General features: G+C 38.9%; 3 protein-coding genes across 5 annotated transcripts; all 3 read right to left on the bottom strand.

Moving 5' to 3' along the window:
- Positions 1-24: 24 nt before the first annotated feature.
- On the bottom strand, positions 25-3,880 carry LOC131784373 (uncharacterized). Its single transcript, XM_059101175.2, has 3 exons — positions 3,643-3,880; positions 1,104-1,974; positions 25-887 (listed from the first exon to the last, which is right to left on the bottom strand). Exons 1-3 carry the CDS (start codon positions 3,718-3,720, stop codon positions 559-561), a joined length of 1,278 nt encoding a protein of 425 aa, XP_058957158.2. The 5' UTR covers positions 3,721-3,880; the 3' UTR covers positions 25-558.
- Positions 3,881-4,573: 693 nt separating this feature from the next.
- LOC131784355 (uncharacterized) lies at positions 4,574-8,225 on the bottom strand. 2 transcript variants are annotated; one of them, XM_059101154.2, is made up of 4 exons: positions 7,598-8,225; positions 7,337-7,491; positions 6,066-7,002; positions 4,574-5,239 (listed from the first exon to the last, which is right to left on the bottom strand). In XM_059101154.2, the coding sequence occupies exons 2-4, from the start codon at positions 7,382-7,384 to the stop codon at positions 4,914-4,916; spliced, it is 1,311 nt and encodes a 436-aa protein (XP_058957137.2). In that variant the 5' UTR covers positions 7,385-7,491; positions 7,598-8,225; the 3' UTR covers positions 4,574-4,913. The 2 variants fall into 2 exon arrangements, with proteins under 2 accessions (XP_058957137.2, XP_066017177.1); XM_066161080.1 differs by having other exon boundaries at positions 7,337-8,225.
- Positions 8,226-9,262: 1,037 nt separating this feature from the next.
- LOC131784389 (uncharacterized) lies at positions 9,263-16,370 on the bottom strand. 2 transcript variants are annotated; one of them, XM_066161076.1, is made up of 8 exons: positions 16,181-16,370; positions 15,975-16,046; positions 15,196-15,249; positions 13,189-13,505; positions 12,484-12,911; positions 11,876-11,964; positions 11,428-11,473; positions 9,263-10,919 (listed from the first exon to the last, which is right to left on the bottom strand). In XM_066161076.1, the coding sequence occupies exons 1-8, from the start codon at positions 16,199-16,201 to the stop codon at positions 10,609-10,611; spliced, it is 1,338 nt and encodes a 445-aa protein (XP_066017173.1). In that variant the 5' UTR covers positions 16,202-16,370; the 3' UTR covers positions 9,263-10,608. The 2 variants fall into 2 exon arrangements, with proteins under 2 accessions (XP_066017173.1, XP_066017172.1); XM_066161075.1 differs by having other exon boundaries at positions 11,876-11,967; positions 16,181-16,369.
- Between the last annotated feature and the right edge of the window lie 1,023 nt (positions 16,371-17,393).

The following is a 17,393-nucleotide window of genomic DNA, read 5'->3' as shown; positions in this document are numbered from 1 at the left end:
ACTTTGTCTCTCCTGAAAATTTTCGACCAGAAGGTAAACAAAATTTAATTGTTTCAGAATAAAATATGATTATTCTTTAATTCTAGGAACATTTTACCTGTCCCTTGTTAACCAGCAGGTAAACAGAATTAGTACAAAGAGACTAAATATAAATTGTGGATATTATCTTGTTCTTTAAATAATGAATTTTTTTAAACTTCTTTACTTCTTTACAATCCAGTGGGCGATATCTTTGAATTCAGCGTGTGATCAAAGTGTAACCTTTTCTTACAACCCAACAACATTATCCAAAACACTTGTGAAGTGGACAATTTAGCTCATTTAGAAGGAAACCCGGCCTTAAAAAAAGAGAGATTTATACGAATCAAATCATTCACGCAGTCAGTCTTCTTCAACACAAATAGCTGCAATTCAGCTATGAATCCCACATACTTGTAAAAGTTGTCTGATGTAAAGCAAGTCTAGCATCACTTTCCATTAATTATCGCTTGAGAGAGCCTATGAAAAGCTTTGCTAATTTTATTGCTGGGCTCCCTGAAAGTCATCAATTCGCTAATATTAGTTTTCCGCATTTTTCCTTATGTAGGGTCTTAGTTTTTGTGCTATATCATTTCTTCCGATCTCTTTCAGCATCCTTACAAGACAACGAATAGGATAGCTGGGGTACAAAGTTTGCAGCTGGTTCATCAGCCTCTTGGAGGGGCTTCCACCTTCACTTTTAAACTCATTTTTCAAGGATTTTCGTACTTCCGGGGAAATTAGTTTGTATTTAGCAGCCAAGCGCTCGTAGTCTTGCCGGAAACCTGATTTTCCGTTATCAAGCCGGGTGCAAACCCAATCCAACAAATCCAAGTTGTTTTCTTCCAGCTCCTCCAAGGTTACATCGTCTACAAAGAAATACAAAATTCATCAATCTGATGAAAGCTTTACACAATTGTAATTCAAGATCATGTTCACCAGCTAATGCATGTAACGAGGAGTAGTGTTTGGAACGGGCCAAAGCAAAGAACGAAAAATGATAGAAACAATATTAGATTCGTGAAAAAAAAATATATAAATCTAAGTAGTTTATTCAGTCAGTTTTGGTCGATATAGGAGCTCACCGGGCCTGAGTTCCTCTTGTGATAAAGCTGGCTTCACTTCGATTTGCGCCGGTGGAAACTCGACTGAATTCTCCGATTTTCCCCACCTGAGGAAACAAGGCCTGCAGAACCATCCATGACGAGCCATTATCACTGTTAGAGCAAACAGGAATGTAATTCCAAGCGCTACGCCTACTCCGGAAGGAATAAGGAGCACTTCATTTCCACTCCCCTCTTTCGGAGACTTTGTCGATTTGGTGGTGGTTATGGATTGGTCGATCCTAGATCTAGGAAATTCGACTGAGTAAGTGGAAAATGCTGGCGATGTAACCTTTTCTCCTTCCTTGGTTGGAAAGGGTGTCGGTGTACCTCTTTGCAATGACATCTGTGTGGGAGCCCAGGGAATCCACTTTGCAGTTGTGGCCGGGGTATTTGTGCTGCGCACATAACTACAGGGCGATGAACGCATTTTGCACTTCTTTAGATAATTTCCGCTGCACTCTTTTGGAAGCTCATCTTTACCATCATGACAACAATCCGAGCAAGGCCAACAGGCAAAACTAAACGGAAAAGAATAAAAGCCTTTCTGGCACTCTGTGCTGCACCGAGTGTTCGAGACCAGGGTGCAGTTCTTGACCAGTGCTTTCCCTGTAGAGCATATTGTGCATGCCTTGCACTGCGCTTTGTCATATTTTTCTGAGTATGTTTTACCCAGTTGGCACGAAACGCAATGAATGGGTGTCCCGTATTTAACTGATGTACCACATGGCACAGAAATCTCTGATCCCAGGGGACAGTCAGGACAATCTACGCATTTGTATTTTTTCTGAGTTGTGCCATTCCAGTGTATCTGTTCTGATTTGCACGGAAAGTCTCCTCCGACACGGTAGATCTATACGAGACAATGAGAAAAAACATATTTATATGGATAAATCAATTGCAGTTATCGTTTTTAAAGTAGATTCCGAATGACTCAAATCGTATCCATCAGGGAAGAGCTGAAATCGTATTCATATTGTGAAACTGCTGTAATCCAGCTGAATGTAACTGAATGTATTCAAGAAATAATCAACCGATTGTCATAGAATTCTATGAAGCAAACCTGGCGGTATAAGTGAGTTCAGGCCACATTGCACTCATTCGTTTGTTTTGTAGCTTACTCTTTGGGTGAGTTTTTTCATCCCTCTTTTGTCCCTTCAAAATATACTTCGAACGCGACTCGTTCACAAAGATAAATCACCTCTCCATTCTTTCCTGGGAACGATTGCGTGATTTAAATTCACTTGTGGGAGCTAAAACGGCGTTCACATCGGGTCAGCAAAACCATCCTGAGATGGCTATCATGTTGCAAAACAATGTGCACATGCCATATCGTGGAGACCTCGATGATGAAACAAAAGGTGAGCATGCTGATTTCATTCATGTTCGTAGCGTCAAGAGCTGGTCGTTGAGAATCAGGTTTGGCACACTTCCCATCCAAAATTACTCACCCATATATGGAGTAATTTAGTTAGCCCTTTGTCAGAGCGATTGACGAAAAGATAACGCTCGAAACCTCAGCTTTTAAACTCTTTACGGTGGCCAATTTACGTTATCAACTCAGTTGATAATACTAAATTACCCCGTCATGCTCTCCCACCGACGCAGCACCACAGTTTCTATAGAAACTTACCCCTTCACCCATATATGACTTGAAAATACGGTATCTTTCATTAAAGATCTATGCTAGGTCGACATGCTTTAATTTTGTATTTTTTGTTAGCTTCATTGGCAACCTAAGTTTAGACGACTGAACAATCGCCGACACTTAACTAAAACAGTCGTGCGCCCAAGTCCAATTTTGTTACATGTTACGATACAAACCTTATGCTATCAGTTTCAACCATAAAAGGATAGGTTTGTGAAGTCGCAGTTAAGCTTAAGTCTCGTGACTACCTTGTGACAGGATATGCATATGACATCAACATTGCTATGAACTGATGTCATCATCAAGGGTGTTTTAAGATTTACTAGTCAAAGAATGATCGCTGATACATATGTTGACTGTATGATTGGGAAATATAAATATTTTTAATTTTGGGTCATAAATGATTTACAGTATATTTCAATTGCGTGGTGTGATGCTGTCTAGTCAGTTTTTACAATAAACGAAAGTGAATGGACTTCCTGAAGATAGATAATCAAGCCAATTACACCTTTTACCTGTGCACTTTCTTCTAACAAAGTGAACTGTAAACCATACAATCTAAATTTCGACGTCATTTTTCTAGTTGGATAAGTCATGATTGAGTTCTAGACAACCACGGACAAATGATTCGGTCGCTGTTTACAGGAATGTCGCGAATCATGAATCTTTGAGGTCGTATATCAAAATTGAGAATAGCGTGAGTCATCACTCTTCTGAAACTAACACGTAAGCACATTTAACTTCACCATTTACCACTTTTCGAAAAAACGAATATCATTTCATTAACGTAACCAAATTAGAGAAAAATAACTATACGAACACTGGAAAGTCAGAACGTGCATTGATCATGCTAAGTTAAAAGGTTTCCCTTACCAGCGTTCCGAAGATGAAAACAATCAAGAACCGTTTTGTCTTCGCATCGTTGTAACCAAACCACGATCTCCTCGACATCGCGTTGAAGAAGCGTGAAACGTGATTTCCTTTCTCCTTTCTCAAACTCAAGCTGACTTCCACCGAGAAAAAAAGGTAAAAATCCTTTCCTGTTTGAACGAATACCACTCTATGATAAAACTACGCGACATAAAAATGACGCACGTTAAAACCACACCAGACGTTCAGCGTTTTCGGAGCATTATTTGGGGATTCCCCTATTTAACAGCTATGTGACCTCAACACTCCAGGTGGTATATTAAGGTACGTTGTTTGAACCGGTTTGACCATATGAATTTCGTGCAAAGCCTCAGGAAGCAATGTGAAGTATGCAAACGATGTAGATATGTGGTTAGTTTTACAGTTTGCAGGAAGCTACTAATTAACCCCTACACGTTATACCGTCTGACATTTTAATAACCTATCGCCATAATTAACTTAAGGATTTCAGTAAATTAGTTTACTTTAAGCCTTGTCTTAAAAGAACAAAAGATGATTTTCTTTCAATCTGTTTCGGACAGGGAATGGGAGCCTGTGGTTATTTTCAAATGCATCAGTTTCGTCGCTGATGAGCTGGGGACGCCCGGAAAACAGTGTTTTATCAGGTTTAACCATAAGGCTCCGGTTTTCGAAGGGTAGATAACGCTACAAATAACTGTCTATCCTGTGAGTAGCGCAGTAAATGTTGCTGACATTTATCCGCTGCATAGCCACTAAATAGCGTTATCCGCTCGGACCCTGATATAATTCAAGGGTCACGCAAATGAATCAGCGGACACGAGCAACAAGGACATACGTTGCTTTTATTCGCACAAGCCACTGCTTCAAAGAGGCCTTAGACGTAGCAAAGACAACAGACACCTTAATAGGGCGAAAAAGGAAGTCAGTTTTATTTAAAACACATTGCAAAACATTTTATCAACAAAGAACCGCCCCTGTGTAAATTGTCCCGATGGAAAACCTGCAAAGCTACATGCAACACAACTCATCTCGCAACGGTAAGAGTGACGCTCAATCTAGTTTCATGTCATGAGCTTTGGCCGCCTTAGAATTGTAAAAGTGAGAAATGTATGTGGTCGTGACCCGTTCCTAATTGATTTCGCTCATATTACAAATGCAATAGAAGTAATAAACTAAACCGGAATCGAACTGTTGCCATTAGCTGCGACTCTTCGCCTTTCTTCAATATGAACCTTATCTGTCTAAAAATTCACTTATCTATGAATGTAGTCTTTCAAAAGTTCAACGACATCGTTCCTCAGTATATTTGGTTCCCGAAGAACTTTGATAAACTCCAACACAGTAAGGTCAGGTCGTCTAGTTTCTAGACCTTCTAAAAGCTGTCTTGAAGGACTTCCAGAGCCACATGATTTAAATTCTTTCTCCAGTTCCCAAATGTCTTCTTCTAAATACAAAAACCGCACAGCCACATCTCTGAAGTCACCTCTGGTCTTTCCTTCCGGTTGTTTGTCCAGTCGTTTCCACACTTTGGTATATGTGTCAAGTGAAAGAGACTTCAAATCTTTTAAGGAAACCAGAACTACAAAGGAAAAGAAAAATTACTAATATTCATGTTGTTAGACTGAAAAAGAACGCTACGTTCAAAACATTAAGTGGGCAAACGGAAGAGAAACTGGTCATGGAGAAACATCACGGTTTGAGTATCTAGGAAACGTTAGACCAAATTGAAGAGTTCCAATCTTACTTTACACTGTCCTCTATTTTGTTCCCTTTGGGTTTATTCGTACATGTTTATTTACTTTTTTGACGTAACTTTTTCTTCCAATAACTAAGTTTGAGAACCAAACCTATCACGAAAATATTACACTGTTAGCATTTAATGGATAATTGAAATGAAACCCGTTTTGTCAAGTCTTACACAAGGCACATGTTCACCACTCCTCGCTTTTAGAAATTTTTGTCATTATCTGTGTCTTAAACATGAAGATTGATATTAAAGGTCTAATTTCCGCCAATAATTCTGGCTGGCGGTACAAAAATGGCACTTTCCGCCAATAATTCTGGCTGGCGGCACAAAAATGGGACTTAAAGCAAACTACGAAAGCGACTGCACCAAGGACGAGTCAAAGCTGATAACGGAAGCCTCGACAAAAAATTATTTAAGTTTCCATTTGGAACTCAGCACTGTTTACGTACGTTATTCGTAAGTTGAGGCTTAGCGCCAAAAGACTAGTTCACAAATCTAGCCATTCACGAAATTCTTGTTAAAAATATATGTAAATTTTTTTAATCACCGTCTTCCCCGGCGTTTTTGTCCTGACTGCTTAGTCCTTTAAGAAAGTGTCTCAACGACTGAGTAATTTGCCATCATTTGACCGTGTTCAAAATAGTGCAAATTCACGTACCTCCTAATGGCACAACATTCAACGGAGTACTCTCTATTTGTTTACCGAGTTCAGCGTCTCCACACCTCAGGATAGGACCACACCTCGTCCTTTCAAAGAAGCTTGCAAGCTTGTTCCGCTTAAGAACAATTACAATTATTGCAATGAAAATAACGGGAATCCCATACATAGGAGAAACGACAATACCATTTCCATTATTAATATCGACACTTCTATCGGAAAAAGATCCCTTTGATTTATTGCCGTGGAATCCTTCTAAGGCTGAACTTGTTTCATACTGGGAAGCAGCTAACTTTTCATGTCGTTTTGCGGTTATGGCAGTGGTTCTTGCATACGGCTTCGGTGTTCTTGATGAAGGAACTGAAGAAGCTTCCTCTGATTGTCCCTTTGGGCTTGTTCCTTTCTTTGCCGTATGATTTTCTCCTAGAAATGGAGTGCTCGATGTGATCTTTGAAGTTGTCCGCAACAGTTGACAGCTGGGCGCGGTTCTGAATTTGCAATGTTGTTGACTTGGAAGCCCTTGATCTGTGCACTGCTTCTCTACCTTATCTTTACCGTCCCCACAGCAGACAGAACACGGAAGGCAATAGAAAAGCAGGTTCATGATGACAACTTTCTGGTAATAGCCGTATTTACAAGAGCCACACTGAGCGTTCTTCGTCGCAGAACAGTTCCTTGTCACTGTACGTCCAACGGAGCATAGAGAGCATGGCTTACAGGGCCCTTTTCCATAATTGTCCGAATAGGTTCCTTGCCTGCATGCCTCACAATGTAAGTGTGTTCCATATTTGGCGGTCCCTCCGCAAGGAATCGACGGCTCAGTTCCGTCCGGGCAATCGATACACGTTATACACGTGTTTTTCTTTCCTGGTTTATCCCTACGCCAGGTGATCTCATCACCTTTACAGCCCAAGCAATCTCTTCCTTTTGCTTGGAGCTGAAAAAGAAGGAACCTTTATTTTCTTTTATTGGAACAGTGTCTACCTCCTCAGTTACCGCCGGATCAGCGTTTTTTCCTTATCCCATGGTAATCAGTATACAGTTAGCATTTCAAAGGGAAAAATAAGGGAAAAGGGAAGTCGATCTCATATGCTCAATACTACCGGTCTATGTCATGAAATTTACCTCACATGTCATAGGTAGCAATATCAAGAAATAATTATTTCCGTCGTTCTCTACTGGTTGTAACACAAACTATCTGAATGAAACAATATGCATTTAATCCATAGCTTGAATTTTGCCAGCCTGGAATAAACAGAATGTGAACTTACCACAACTGCAATAATTACGGTCTTCGTTAATATTCCAACGGAGCACATGGTTCAGGAGCACTTCTCCAGTCCACTCGACTTGGCAAGGTTTCCGAGGATATTATGTCCGAAGTAGCAAACTCTCGTCAAGTAAAGCAATTTGCACAGTTACAAAGCTTGAGATATGAAAAGATATTGTGTAACGAGACAGGTCACAGTATGCCGGTTTCAAATCGTTTAACGATCAAGAGATTTTTGAAAGAACAGTAACACTATACTTACGGTGCAGTCTTCATTTAATTTTTTGTCGAATCTTGCTGAACAAATTGAGACTTTTGATACATGAATAATATCTTGTAATGATTAGAATCGGTAGAAGCTCATTCGTTCCGCTCAGTAGCGAGATGTTTAAAAATATGCTGACAAGCAAAATGCCTACCGGTTGGTACTGGATTAGAGCATGTGGGAAATCTTATACTGCCAAAAAAAGGCAATTGACGTCATCCCAAAGAAATCCCAACGGTAACATGACACGGTGAAACAAAAAGGGTTGGGAGGTGGTATCAGTCAATCGAAAGGAGAATCTCAGAATTTAGCACGGATTTGTAAGACTCCATTGAATGCGAACGCAATCACCCTCACCAACTCTCTTTTGACCCAGTTCTACTCTTTCGACCAGGTCTTGCTTTACATCCTCCCTCAATTTCCAATTTCTGATCGAAACGCGTCCACACCATAAGCAGGAGAATTTTGGATCTTACTCCCATTTCCACGAGGCTACGCTACATGTGAAGTCGATCTATTTAACTTGAACGTTACACGGCAAAAGAATCCCTCGTTCCCACAATTTAACCAAACAGTTAATACCGGGGAAATGCCTCGTTCAAATTTCGTTTTCATTTTTGCGGAGAACGCGTGGCATATTCACTATGGGAACACATAGCGTTAACGACAGGGCTTCCAGGGCCTGGAAAACTCATCTGTACACTGTGTTTTGTTCTACATCGGTTATCCAGCGTGGGTTATCACGGTGTCTGTTTAGTGCTTTCCTGAAGCGGTTAATGAGGTGATATTCGACACTAGTTTTTCAGCGCAAGCATTACCCGGGCTAACATTCCGTTTTCCTAAATGTTTCCACTGATTTTCTAGGTTGTTGTAACACAGTATTTTCTATGTGTTACCACAGGTCGGCTAACACCAGAAAAACGCGATATTCAACTTTGATTAAACACGCCAATGAACATTCTGTTTTCCGTAGCATTTCCCGCGGCAAAAAGTATGTGTGAACACGTGTCCGAAAGCATTTTCGTATGAGTGGATAACTCATGTATAGCAGCGTTTGAAGTCATGTTTTCGTATGGGTTTTCTTCAAATTTGGAATGAAAGGCTTTTTTGGATACGTTCAAATTCCTCTGTAATCAAGAGTTGAAAAATTTCCCCAAGCTTAGCCATGGGCATGTGAAGAAATGAAGCAGGAAGTTGCGGCAGCCCATGTCGCCTCCATGTCGAGACGGGAATTAGCACGTGTATGTTTAAGCAAACAACTTATTATGGTTCGAGATCGCCCAAATTTCTGGAAATTAATACTGATGAGTACAACGCGAACAAGGAAAGAACCCTGACATTGTAAAATTTTCTAACCTGTTGAGTTATAGAGAGGAAAGCTACATGGTGGATTAGTCATGAATGAGCATTTCAAGCGATTCCGACCTCAATACGAAAGACACTTGATCCACCCTGGTTTAATTGAAGGTAAATGGCGAAATTTTCTCTTTTCCTATGGGGACTTTTAATGGGGATTAAGGACAACCGGAAAATCCACAAAAATCAAAACTCGAATATTTCCAGGCTTCATGGATATCAACCGTAAATTCGCACGCAGGATTCTCAAACACTTCGCAACGTGGAATCAGAGATTTGGTTGCAAAGAAAACAAAAGGTAAAAAGTACCCTCATAGTTTTTATTCATAATATCATCATTAGTCCTTTGAACTCCCTATTAAGAAGACATTAATCCTCATAATATAATAAGAGGATTAGGGAAGATCAATCAAAATTAGTTTCGGTCAGACAACGTCTGGGTTGCATCTTTATCTCAGCGGCGGATAGAAATGAAAGACTTTGAAAAAAGAAAATACACTTGCTATGCAACTTCTGCAATTCCGTTTCAGATACGAAAATGTGACTCTCGCAGACACATGACATAGTATATGACAACGATAACGATTTTAAACGCAAAAACAATTGACGTAAACGGACATGACACTCCAAGCACTTCTTAGCAGTTAGAAAGCTAAATAACTAATACGATTCAGCTTGGAGGTTAAAGGAAAATATTTGTTACTGCATGAAACTTTTAATGCGGTTTGACCTCTCCGCTCCCTTAAAATCAAATTAAACACGGAAACATTTGCAAGGGTGACCACAAATACATCTTTAACTGTTAAATACGTAACATAACTCTATCATTGACACAAAACGAAAAAAGTACGTTTCCGGTATACAAAAATAAAAACTAACCAGTGATTTAAAAAATATAACTAAAAATGAGAAAAAAATTGCTCTTAAATGAGTGCCTTAATGGTGCTTAGATCTAAACAGAACAAAGTAAAAAATTTTGTTCAGTTTAATCATCGTCAAAAAAATATGGGATTGCATTATTTTTTTGCTTTACTTCGTTCGGTGCGCTAACGTACCAAACAATTAAATGCAAAGAAGTAGCCAATCGCAAGTCGGACACCCACGTTATCTCGCGCTTCAAGTGGTTTGCCTGCGTTTACTTTAAGTTCTCATTGGTTTCTGATAACCGTTGTTTTTTTTAGCCAGTGTGGTTGTTATGGTTTTGATTTGTCGACGCTTAATTGGAGACTACTAGAATCTAAAAACTACTTGGAAGGGATTTCATTTCCGGTAAGGACTATCTGGTGGATTCAGTGTCCTCGCGGTAGGTAACAGGTAACTAGCCTCAAAGCAGCGTAGAAAAGGTGTTTGCCCTCTTTTGCCTCGTTAACGATTCAACGTGAAACAACAAGACAATCAGTAATCTAAAATTTACGTTTGCAAGTATATAAATAGCTCTAACATTTAAATCATTAATAAATTGAAGATAACATTGAATTCATGCTAATCAAGACATCTCCTTTAAATTTGGGTCCTTTTCAGTACCCGAGGCTACATAAAATTTATATCAGAAAATGCAACTCTTTAGAATTACAACGATCTCAAATACTGATTTAGTAGAACAAGAAATGAAAATGACACTATCGGTAATGAAAAAACCTTGCCATTCTTTCTCACAACTCCTCTTCATACTCCTCTAACAGCTTTGCGACATCACCTCTCTTTGCTACTTTTCTCACCACAGTTACAAACTCAGCCACTGTTAGCTGTTCATGTGTGGCTGCCAAGTAATCGATTAGAGCTCTGGATGGCCCATCCCTCTGCTTCTCATAAATTGAGGCAATCCCATAACGATCAATACCATAATACGAACAGACATCGCGATAGTCACCAGCGCCTGCCATGGTTGTGTCCAAACGATCACAGATTTTCTTTAAGTACTGGTAAGACTCACTCTCCAACAAGCTGCTAAGTAGCTTGGAACCTGCAATAAGGAAAGACAGTCAAACATAGACAACATTACAACCTCCATGATAGGGGGTTACTCGTATTACACTTCATTTTTTGGTTCTCCCCCCCCCCCCCCAAACAAATCTTCTGTCTTCTTCCAACCACCCAGAGAGTTTTCCACTCCTCTATCTCAAATCAATTTCAGCTTTTATCTTTTCCATTAAGGGTCTCTATTGGTGAAGCAGCTATATCAAAGAGTAGAACGTTTGCAAGAAATTTGTCCCTTTATCTGGGTTCATTTTGTTCCAACTCTTAAGCGCTGCAAAGTATTTGAAACTATTAGGTGTTACAAAGCATGAAGATAAGAAACCTCCGATTAAATAGTATTTACTCAAACAGATAAATTAATATCGGGCTATCTTGTCCCTAATGGCACCAATGGCTTTTGGTTGATGAAAATCAAGAATTTAAAAGTCTCGATTAACAATAAATTCCCCTGACAGTAAGTTCAAAGTCTCTCTCCAACTGAAGTTCTATCACACCTTTCTCTTTGGTGGTTACAGTGTCGTCCAAGATTTCGGGAATACCCTTTAACAAAGAGAAACTAAAATTAATTTATGACTATTTTCAAACTCTTTAAGTTAAGAGGATCATTAAAGTGTGTACCTGAGCATAAATGAAGGGCAATTTTACGGCTCCTTCATAAGTTACAACGTACTCTGGAAAATTGAATTTTTCATTGAGCATGCATATGTTAAAGCACATCTTTTCTCAATTTTAATATCTTCACATATTTAGTTGTACCTCATTTGTATCTCGATTTCTGACAATGCCTCAGACTCAAGGCAATGCTTAAGTTCTAAATATGCTTGATGATTGAACTGGTCGTAGAGGTCCAATAGCTATGCATTTGACGGGAAGAGCTTAATATACCGCGTGTAAATTTAACCTATGATGAACTTTAAGGTAGAAAACTATTCTTTTGCATACCTCTTTCAACAGGGGTTCCTCTGCAACTGAATGAACTTCTCCTAACTCATATGACTCATCACTCTCTTCTAAGTTTTCTTTAGCATTTTCTACTGGAAAGATCATAATATACAAAACTATGAATGTGACAGGCTTGGAGGAAGCATTTCAGACATGAATGAATGTAACAGAATCAGTATCTGCCAACGCAAAGTCTGGGGCATGTCACAGAGTCGGTTTGATTAATGAGTTTGACAAGAGAGGGTTAATCACCTACAAAAGTGAGTGGAATTTAATCAACCTGCATCTCGAGGACTGTTGTAGTTAACAAAAGAGATAAAGAGAAATGTTGTTCCCGAATGCTTACTTTTCCTATGTTGCTACATGAAGTATGCTTACATTTGAATATTGTTAGGCGATCAACCGAAGACGTCATAAATGAAACTACACCCTAAAAAAACACTTTTGAGAAGAGAATTCTATGGAGATACTGAGAGCTTTGTTGGTTCAATTGGGTACATCTTAGTGGCCAGACTTTCTAACATTATTTTTCATGAGTTTCATCCAGGTCAATATTTGAATAATGGACACCATTAGAACGAACTCAAAGGAAAGCTACACAGTCTTACCACCCTTTCCGTCAGTCGATGATCCGTCCTCCATGACTGATAAATCATGATGGTCTTCCTCTTCCAAAGTACGATAGCACCAACTTAACATCTGTGCCAGTCTCTTCTTGAAAACGCATGAACAGACACAAAAAACCAAAACAACTATTATTACCACAAGAATAACAGTTGTTGTCCGATCGTTCGCTTTAGTGGAATGATCACTTTTTTGAGTGGCATAAGGACCTTCGTGTTTGGGGTCGACATGGCTAATGATGGTTGTTGGTTGAGGCATTGTTTGGCCACAGCGGTTCACACTGCTGTCGAATGAACAAACCATGTTTGAGCCATCTCCCAACTTCTCTTTGCACTCTTTTACCACCACATCTCTATCATCGCCACAGCATCTTGAGCACTTAAAACAGTCCCCCTTGTCCATATCATAATACCTAACCAGTGAAATAGTGATAACTTTTATATAATCGCTGGCACGCCACAGAACTAACATAAAATTTTCTGTAAATATTATGATGGCTTAGAGATATCAGTATTGGTGGTAAGTTATCTTTAACGATTCCCACAGTTTATGCCTGTTCCAGTATTAGAACTACACACTGCACGTACAAAATAATCACCAAAGACTCCGAGTATATTCACCTAACAATTAAAACGCTTGCAATGATCAATTCTGGGATAATTAATGAATAATTGTAATAATAATTGTACCTGTCCTTGCTGGAACATTTATTTGCGCACTTGACATCCCACTTGGGAGAGCAGCTTTGTTCTACCACCTGACCTTTAGAGCATGATGCACAGGGAAGGCAAATGGACGAATCTTCATATCTGGAAAATGAAACTCCTTTGGTGCATGCCAAACATTTCACCATGGTATTAGAAGGCAGCAGTTCAGAACTCCCACATTCCGTTGAGAGACCTTGTCCTTCTGGGCAAGTTCCGCATGTTATACACTCTTGTGAGCCATCTTCCTTTTCAACCCAGTATTCAGTTGGTTTGCAAGGATTTGTCTGGCTTGGCGTCGGCTAGGAAAAAGAAAACGTATAAAAAAGAGTAACAATAAATGAGTGGCAGTCCTTTCCATTCTAACTGTCAGAAAGATTACGACACAAAATATTTGCATTTTGTGTCGTAACGGCGGTGAAAGCATCAAAACCCGCAAGAAGTTGGTCCGACTTAGCTTCGCCATTTTGAGCAACAGTCGGCTCATCTTTTATATCATGTAAGCCCAATCTAATTGTCGCAGAATATAATAAGAAATCCAGGATGACAAAGACGCATTGCAAAACAGGCGTCACGGACTCACGGGAGTGACTCGCCCTTCACGCTCGCTTCACGCATGCATTTCCTCGACCACATGCCGCAAACAAAAATTTTTTACCAGGTTAAAGGTCTTGCCAGTAACCACAAGAAAAAAAAGAGTTCGCCAAATCTGTGTTACTTTCTATCCTTGATATATTTACCCAATCACCAGGCGATATTTTGTTTGGATAATTAAATGTTCCTTATACGAAGGAAGGACCTAATCCACACTCAAATTCAAAATGGCGGATCCTCTGAGAAATTTTCAGAGCTTGGGTTGTTGAGGATTGGAGGGCCACCATCAGGTTTTAAATCATTTCAAAAAGTAGCTCGAAATTCAGCCATAGAATTGAGCTAAACGATCTCCAACGAGGCCTCGCTCGTGTTTTCTTCTGTTTGTAACATACGTGAAAAGAGACGCGATGTTCTTCAAATCACCATTTATATGTTGGGAAAATTTCGTGTTCTCTTTTGTTATGGGAAATATTTACTAACATGTTTGAGAGTGCTAAATAATTTTTGATTTAAGATCTTCTTATTCTCATTTATTTCTTATGAAATCGTTAATCGAGTAGAATAGGTAAGAGTGACTCCCAACATACCCTTCCGAAGAATCTCATTGTAAAGAAAACCTGGTAGTTATTTCAAGATTCACCGTAATTTGTAAAGCTTTCAGTCACACATGATGGCATTTACCATGATGGCAGTTACCAAAACTCTGCATAGAAGAGGCTTTACATAGGCATTTCTGAAATTTTCACTTGCCTACATTTATCGAGTACTAAAATTAGTTTCAAAAGTATAGTTTATTGAAATAAAATTGGCATATTATTATTTCCTTCCTAATAATATATTGTAGTATGTGCTGCTCTTAGTACCTTTCTTGATGTTGAATGTATACGGGTGGAATTGTTATCTATTGTTTGGTCTAGCTTGGAATGAGGAATATTCTTGTATCTAAAAGAGCGGTTGTTAGATTCTGGACTTATGGACTAGATTTGAATATTTGTTTTTTATATATATTTAGAGGGAACTATACCCAAAGCATGAGAGATTTTTCTCGTTTAATAAGTGTTTATTAAAAGAATGTAATATTAGCTACAAAAATAACAACTCATTCGTTTTGCGAGACAAAATTTTGTGGGGTTTTATTTTCGCGGTATCAGAAGGAAAATATAAAAAAATAGAGCATTAAATTTTGCGATTCAAGCGTTCTCAACTTCATTTTACTTGTCAAAAAGTCTGAACTTTTTAAAATTCCGAAATAACAGGGAATAAGTGTTGTTATGACATTTTGCGTGTTTAAATTTCGCGAGCAATAATTTAGCGATCTTTTGAAAATCGCCAAAAACGCGAAATTAAGTATCTCTAAGGTACGTAATAATTATGCATATACAATAAATATTATCCAACCTTAGCAGAAACCACGGGAAAGCAAACGACAACCACGGATATGATCCCAAATAACTGTGAAAATAAATTACGATGAATGATTAGTAACGCCTTAGTATAGTTATGTGCTAAGGTTTTACTTATGTCAATTACATGACCGATCTTTTTTTTTTTGCCAAATTTCGGACGGCGAATATTTTTTAAATTCCTTTAAAGACGTAAAGCTATTCGAACCTAAACAAGGGTGACGCAATACTTTCATAAGCCGGTGTCAGAAATATCGTTTCGATGGATAAAATCTACCGTTTGATTGCATATATTGAGAAGGAATCTCGCATTCGTCGAGCTAGTTTGCTGCAAATTGCGAGATAAGAAAAAAGAGATCAAGGTTTACATCAAAGTAGAATTTGCGAAATTTTAATTGTGTACGCATGAAACTGTCAAAACCGCTTTTGACGTAGTTGTTGTACGGCATCATCTAGGATGAAATAAGATGAAATAAGATTAAATAAAAATGTTATCATCCCTTGTAAGATGAATAAGCCAAGTCTTACTATGGACTTCTTCAATATGAAACTTCATCTGCAATCAGAATTTTTTTCCATCTTAGCAAACCATGAGCTAATCGCTTAAATGTGATTACGCAACGCTTTTCCCCTTTAATCAGTACTGATGATGGCTGACCTTCTACTCACCGAATTTAAGCAATTTAAACTGGCCCACGTAAAAAAAGTGCTTCATTCTTTTTAACAACAATTAAAAAAAATGAAAAGGCATAACAGGTTATTGATTTTGCTCACCTTCGGATGAAGAGACAATAGATCACTGCGCGGTCGTTTTCGTATTGCGTCATTTGTTTCAGTGCTATCCAGCTGTACATGAGCGAAGGAAGAATTAAATAGTATAGTTAATCTAAGGTTTAAAGGCTGAATTGGGAATTTTCCCACAGAATTAAGAATTTTTCTTGAATAAAATCAAACAACGATAGACGTAACGAAATTCTCACCACTTTCTCTGAGCGCATCATGGTTTTTCAATGAGTTCGAAATCTCTACCAAAATGACTGCTAGAAAGAAACCCTTAAGTTCGATGCTCTTTGGAAATCCATTTTGCATATTTCTGTTCGAAGAGGTGAAGGAAACGTCAAATCTCACCGAGTAAAAGCGAGATCTGTCAGTTGTACGAACAGAGGATTTATTTTAGTTCTTTTACATCAGTAATGGTATGTTTACCTTGATTGGTTCTTCACTTTTTCTTTTATGGCTTGTCACCCATTCATGAAAAGTGTATTATCCTAGCCCCAAGTTCATTCAAGGGCACCCCCGAAATTTACATGAACATCTTATGACTGATACCTAATTAGGCGAGAAAGTCTCAGCAGATGAGATCGTGATTCTGGATACTTCCGTACTGTTTACATTCTAGCGTGACTTTTTCGCCTTCGCTGGAATGAAAACCCATTCGTCAAGATCTCGATCAAGTCCTCGAGGCGCTTGTGGTCGCAGAGACACATGTAATCAATATATCTATCAAAAGTTTTCCCATCCTTTACGCTCTATGTATTCAACAAAAAAATTCGTCTCTGATCTTGAGCAAGAGATCGAGAAAGATAAAGGAAAAGTAGAAATTCTGTTGTCCTGACAGGTGCTGATATCGACGATGGCGGCAGGTGGTGATTTCGTTGTGAAAATGATCCCACAATTCTTGCAAGTGCTGTTATAGTCCTTGTGAATTAAGAGGCAGCACGTAATTTTGTTAAGCTCTCGTAGTTTCTGAATTGTGTCGAGTCTCTGTTTCGGAAAGACCTTTAAATTAACTTTTTGTACTTTGGACTCAAAACACGGGACCGGGAAGAGGCAATGAGAAATATGATTCCTAGTATTGCATGGTGTAACCGCAGAACAGCCCGCGTAATTAGCCATTGACGGCGATTAAGGTGATCGATTTTTGGGACGCTTTTTATCAGTCCGTGTAATCCCACTTCATTTGCTTTAAAACCAAGGAAATATATCTTGGAAGCGAAGGTATTTGCGATAATCATACGTACTCGTGCAAAGCTTAATATATGGCAGATTTGATGCAACGACCACTCTAGGCATTGAGGGGCTTTACTAGCTTTAGGCACTTTGAGGCGGTTCTTCTAGCTACTTTGCTTAAGCAAAGCCTATAGAGCTATTGAATAGACATGTTTGTGAAGAGGTTATGGCGGTACACAGTAT

This window comes from Pocillopora verrucosa, chromosome 14 (genome assembly GCF_036669915.1).
Source record: "Pocillopora verrucosa isolate sample1 chromosome 14, ASM3666991v2, whole genome shotgun sequence".
NCBI lineage: Eukaryota > Metazoa > Cnidaria > Anthozoa > Scleractinia > Pocilloporidae > Pocillopora > Pocillopora verrucosa.
The sequence above is the reverse complement of the archived record's forward strand: the minus strand, read 5'-3'. Positions and strand labels throughout refer to the sequence as shown.

Bases quoted from the DNA above. Each gene is read 5' to 3' on its own strand.
- LOC131784373 (XM_059101175.2), bottom strand. From the start codon at position 3,720: ATGTCGAGGAGATCGTGGTTTGGTTACAACGATGCGAAGACAAAACGG. The intron at 1,975-3,642 runs GTAAGGGAAACC...TGTCTCGTATAG, and splicing joins TTTTCATCTTCGGAACGCTG to ATCTACCGTGTCGGAGGAGA. The intron at 888-1,103 runs GTGAGCTCCTAT...ATTTCTTTGTAG, and splicing joins ACAAGAGGAACTCAGGCCCG to ACGATGTAACCTTGGAGGAG.
- LOC131784389 (XM_066161075.1), bottom strand. From the start codon at position 16,201: ATGATGCGCTCAGAGAAAGTG. The intron at 16,047-16,180 runs GTGAGAATTTCG...GCTCATGTACAG, and splicing joins TGATGCGCTCAGAGAAAGTG to CTGGATAGCACTGAAACAAA. The intron at 13,506-15,195 runs GTTGGATAATAT...TCTTTTTCCTAG, and splicing joins TTCCCGTGGTTTCTGCTAAG to CCGACGCCAAGCCAGACAAA.
- LOC131784355 (XM_066161080.1), bottom strand. From the start codon at position 7,384: ATGTGCTCCGTTGGAATATTAACGAAGACCGTAATTATTGCAGTTGTG. The intron at 7,003-7,336 runs GTAAGTTCACAT...CTTCTTTTTCAG, and splicing joins CCGTAATTATTGCAGTTGTG to CTCCAAGCAAAAGGAAGAGA. The intron at 5,240-6,065 runs GTACGTGAATTT...TTTCCTTTGTAG, and splicing joins GAATGTTGTGCCATTAGGAG to TTCTGGTTTCCTTAAAAGAT.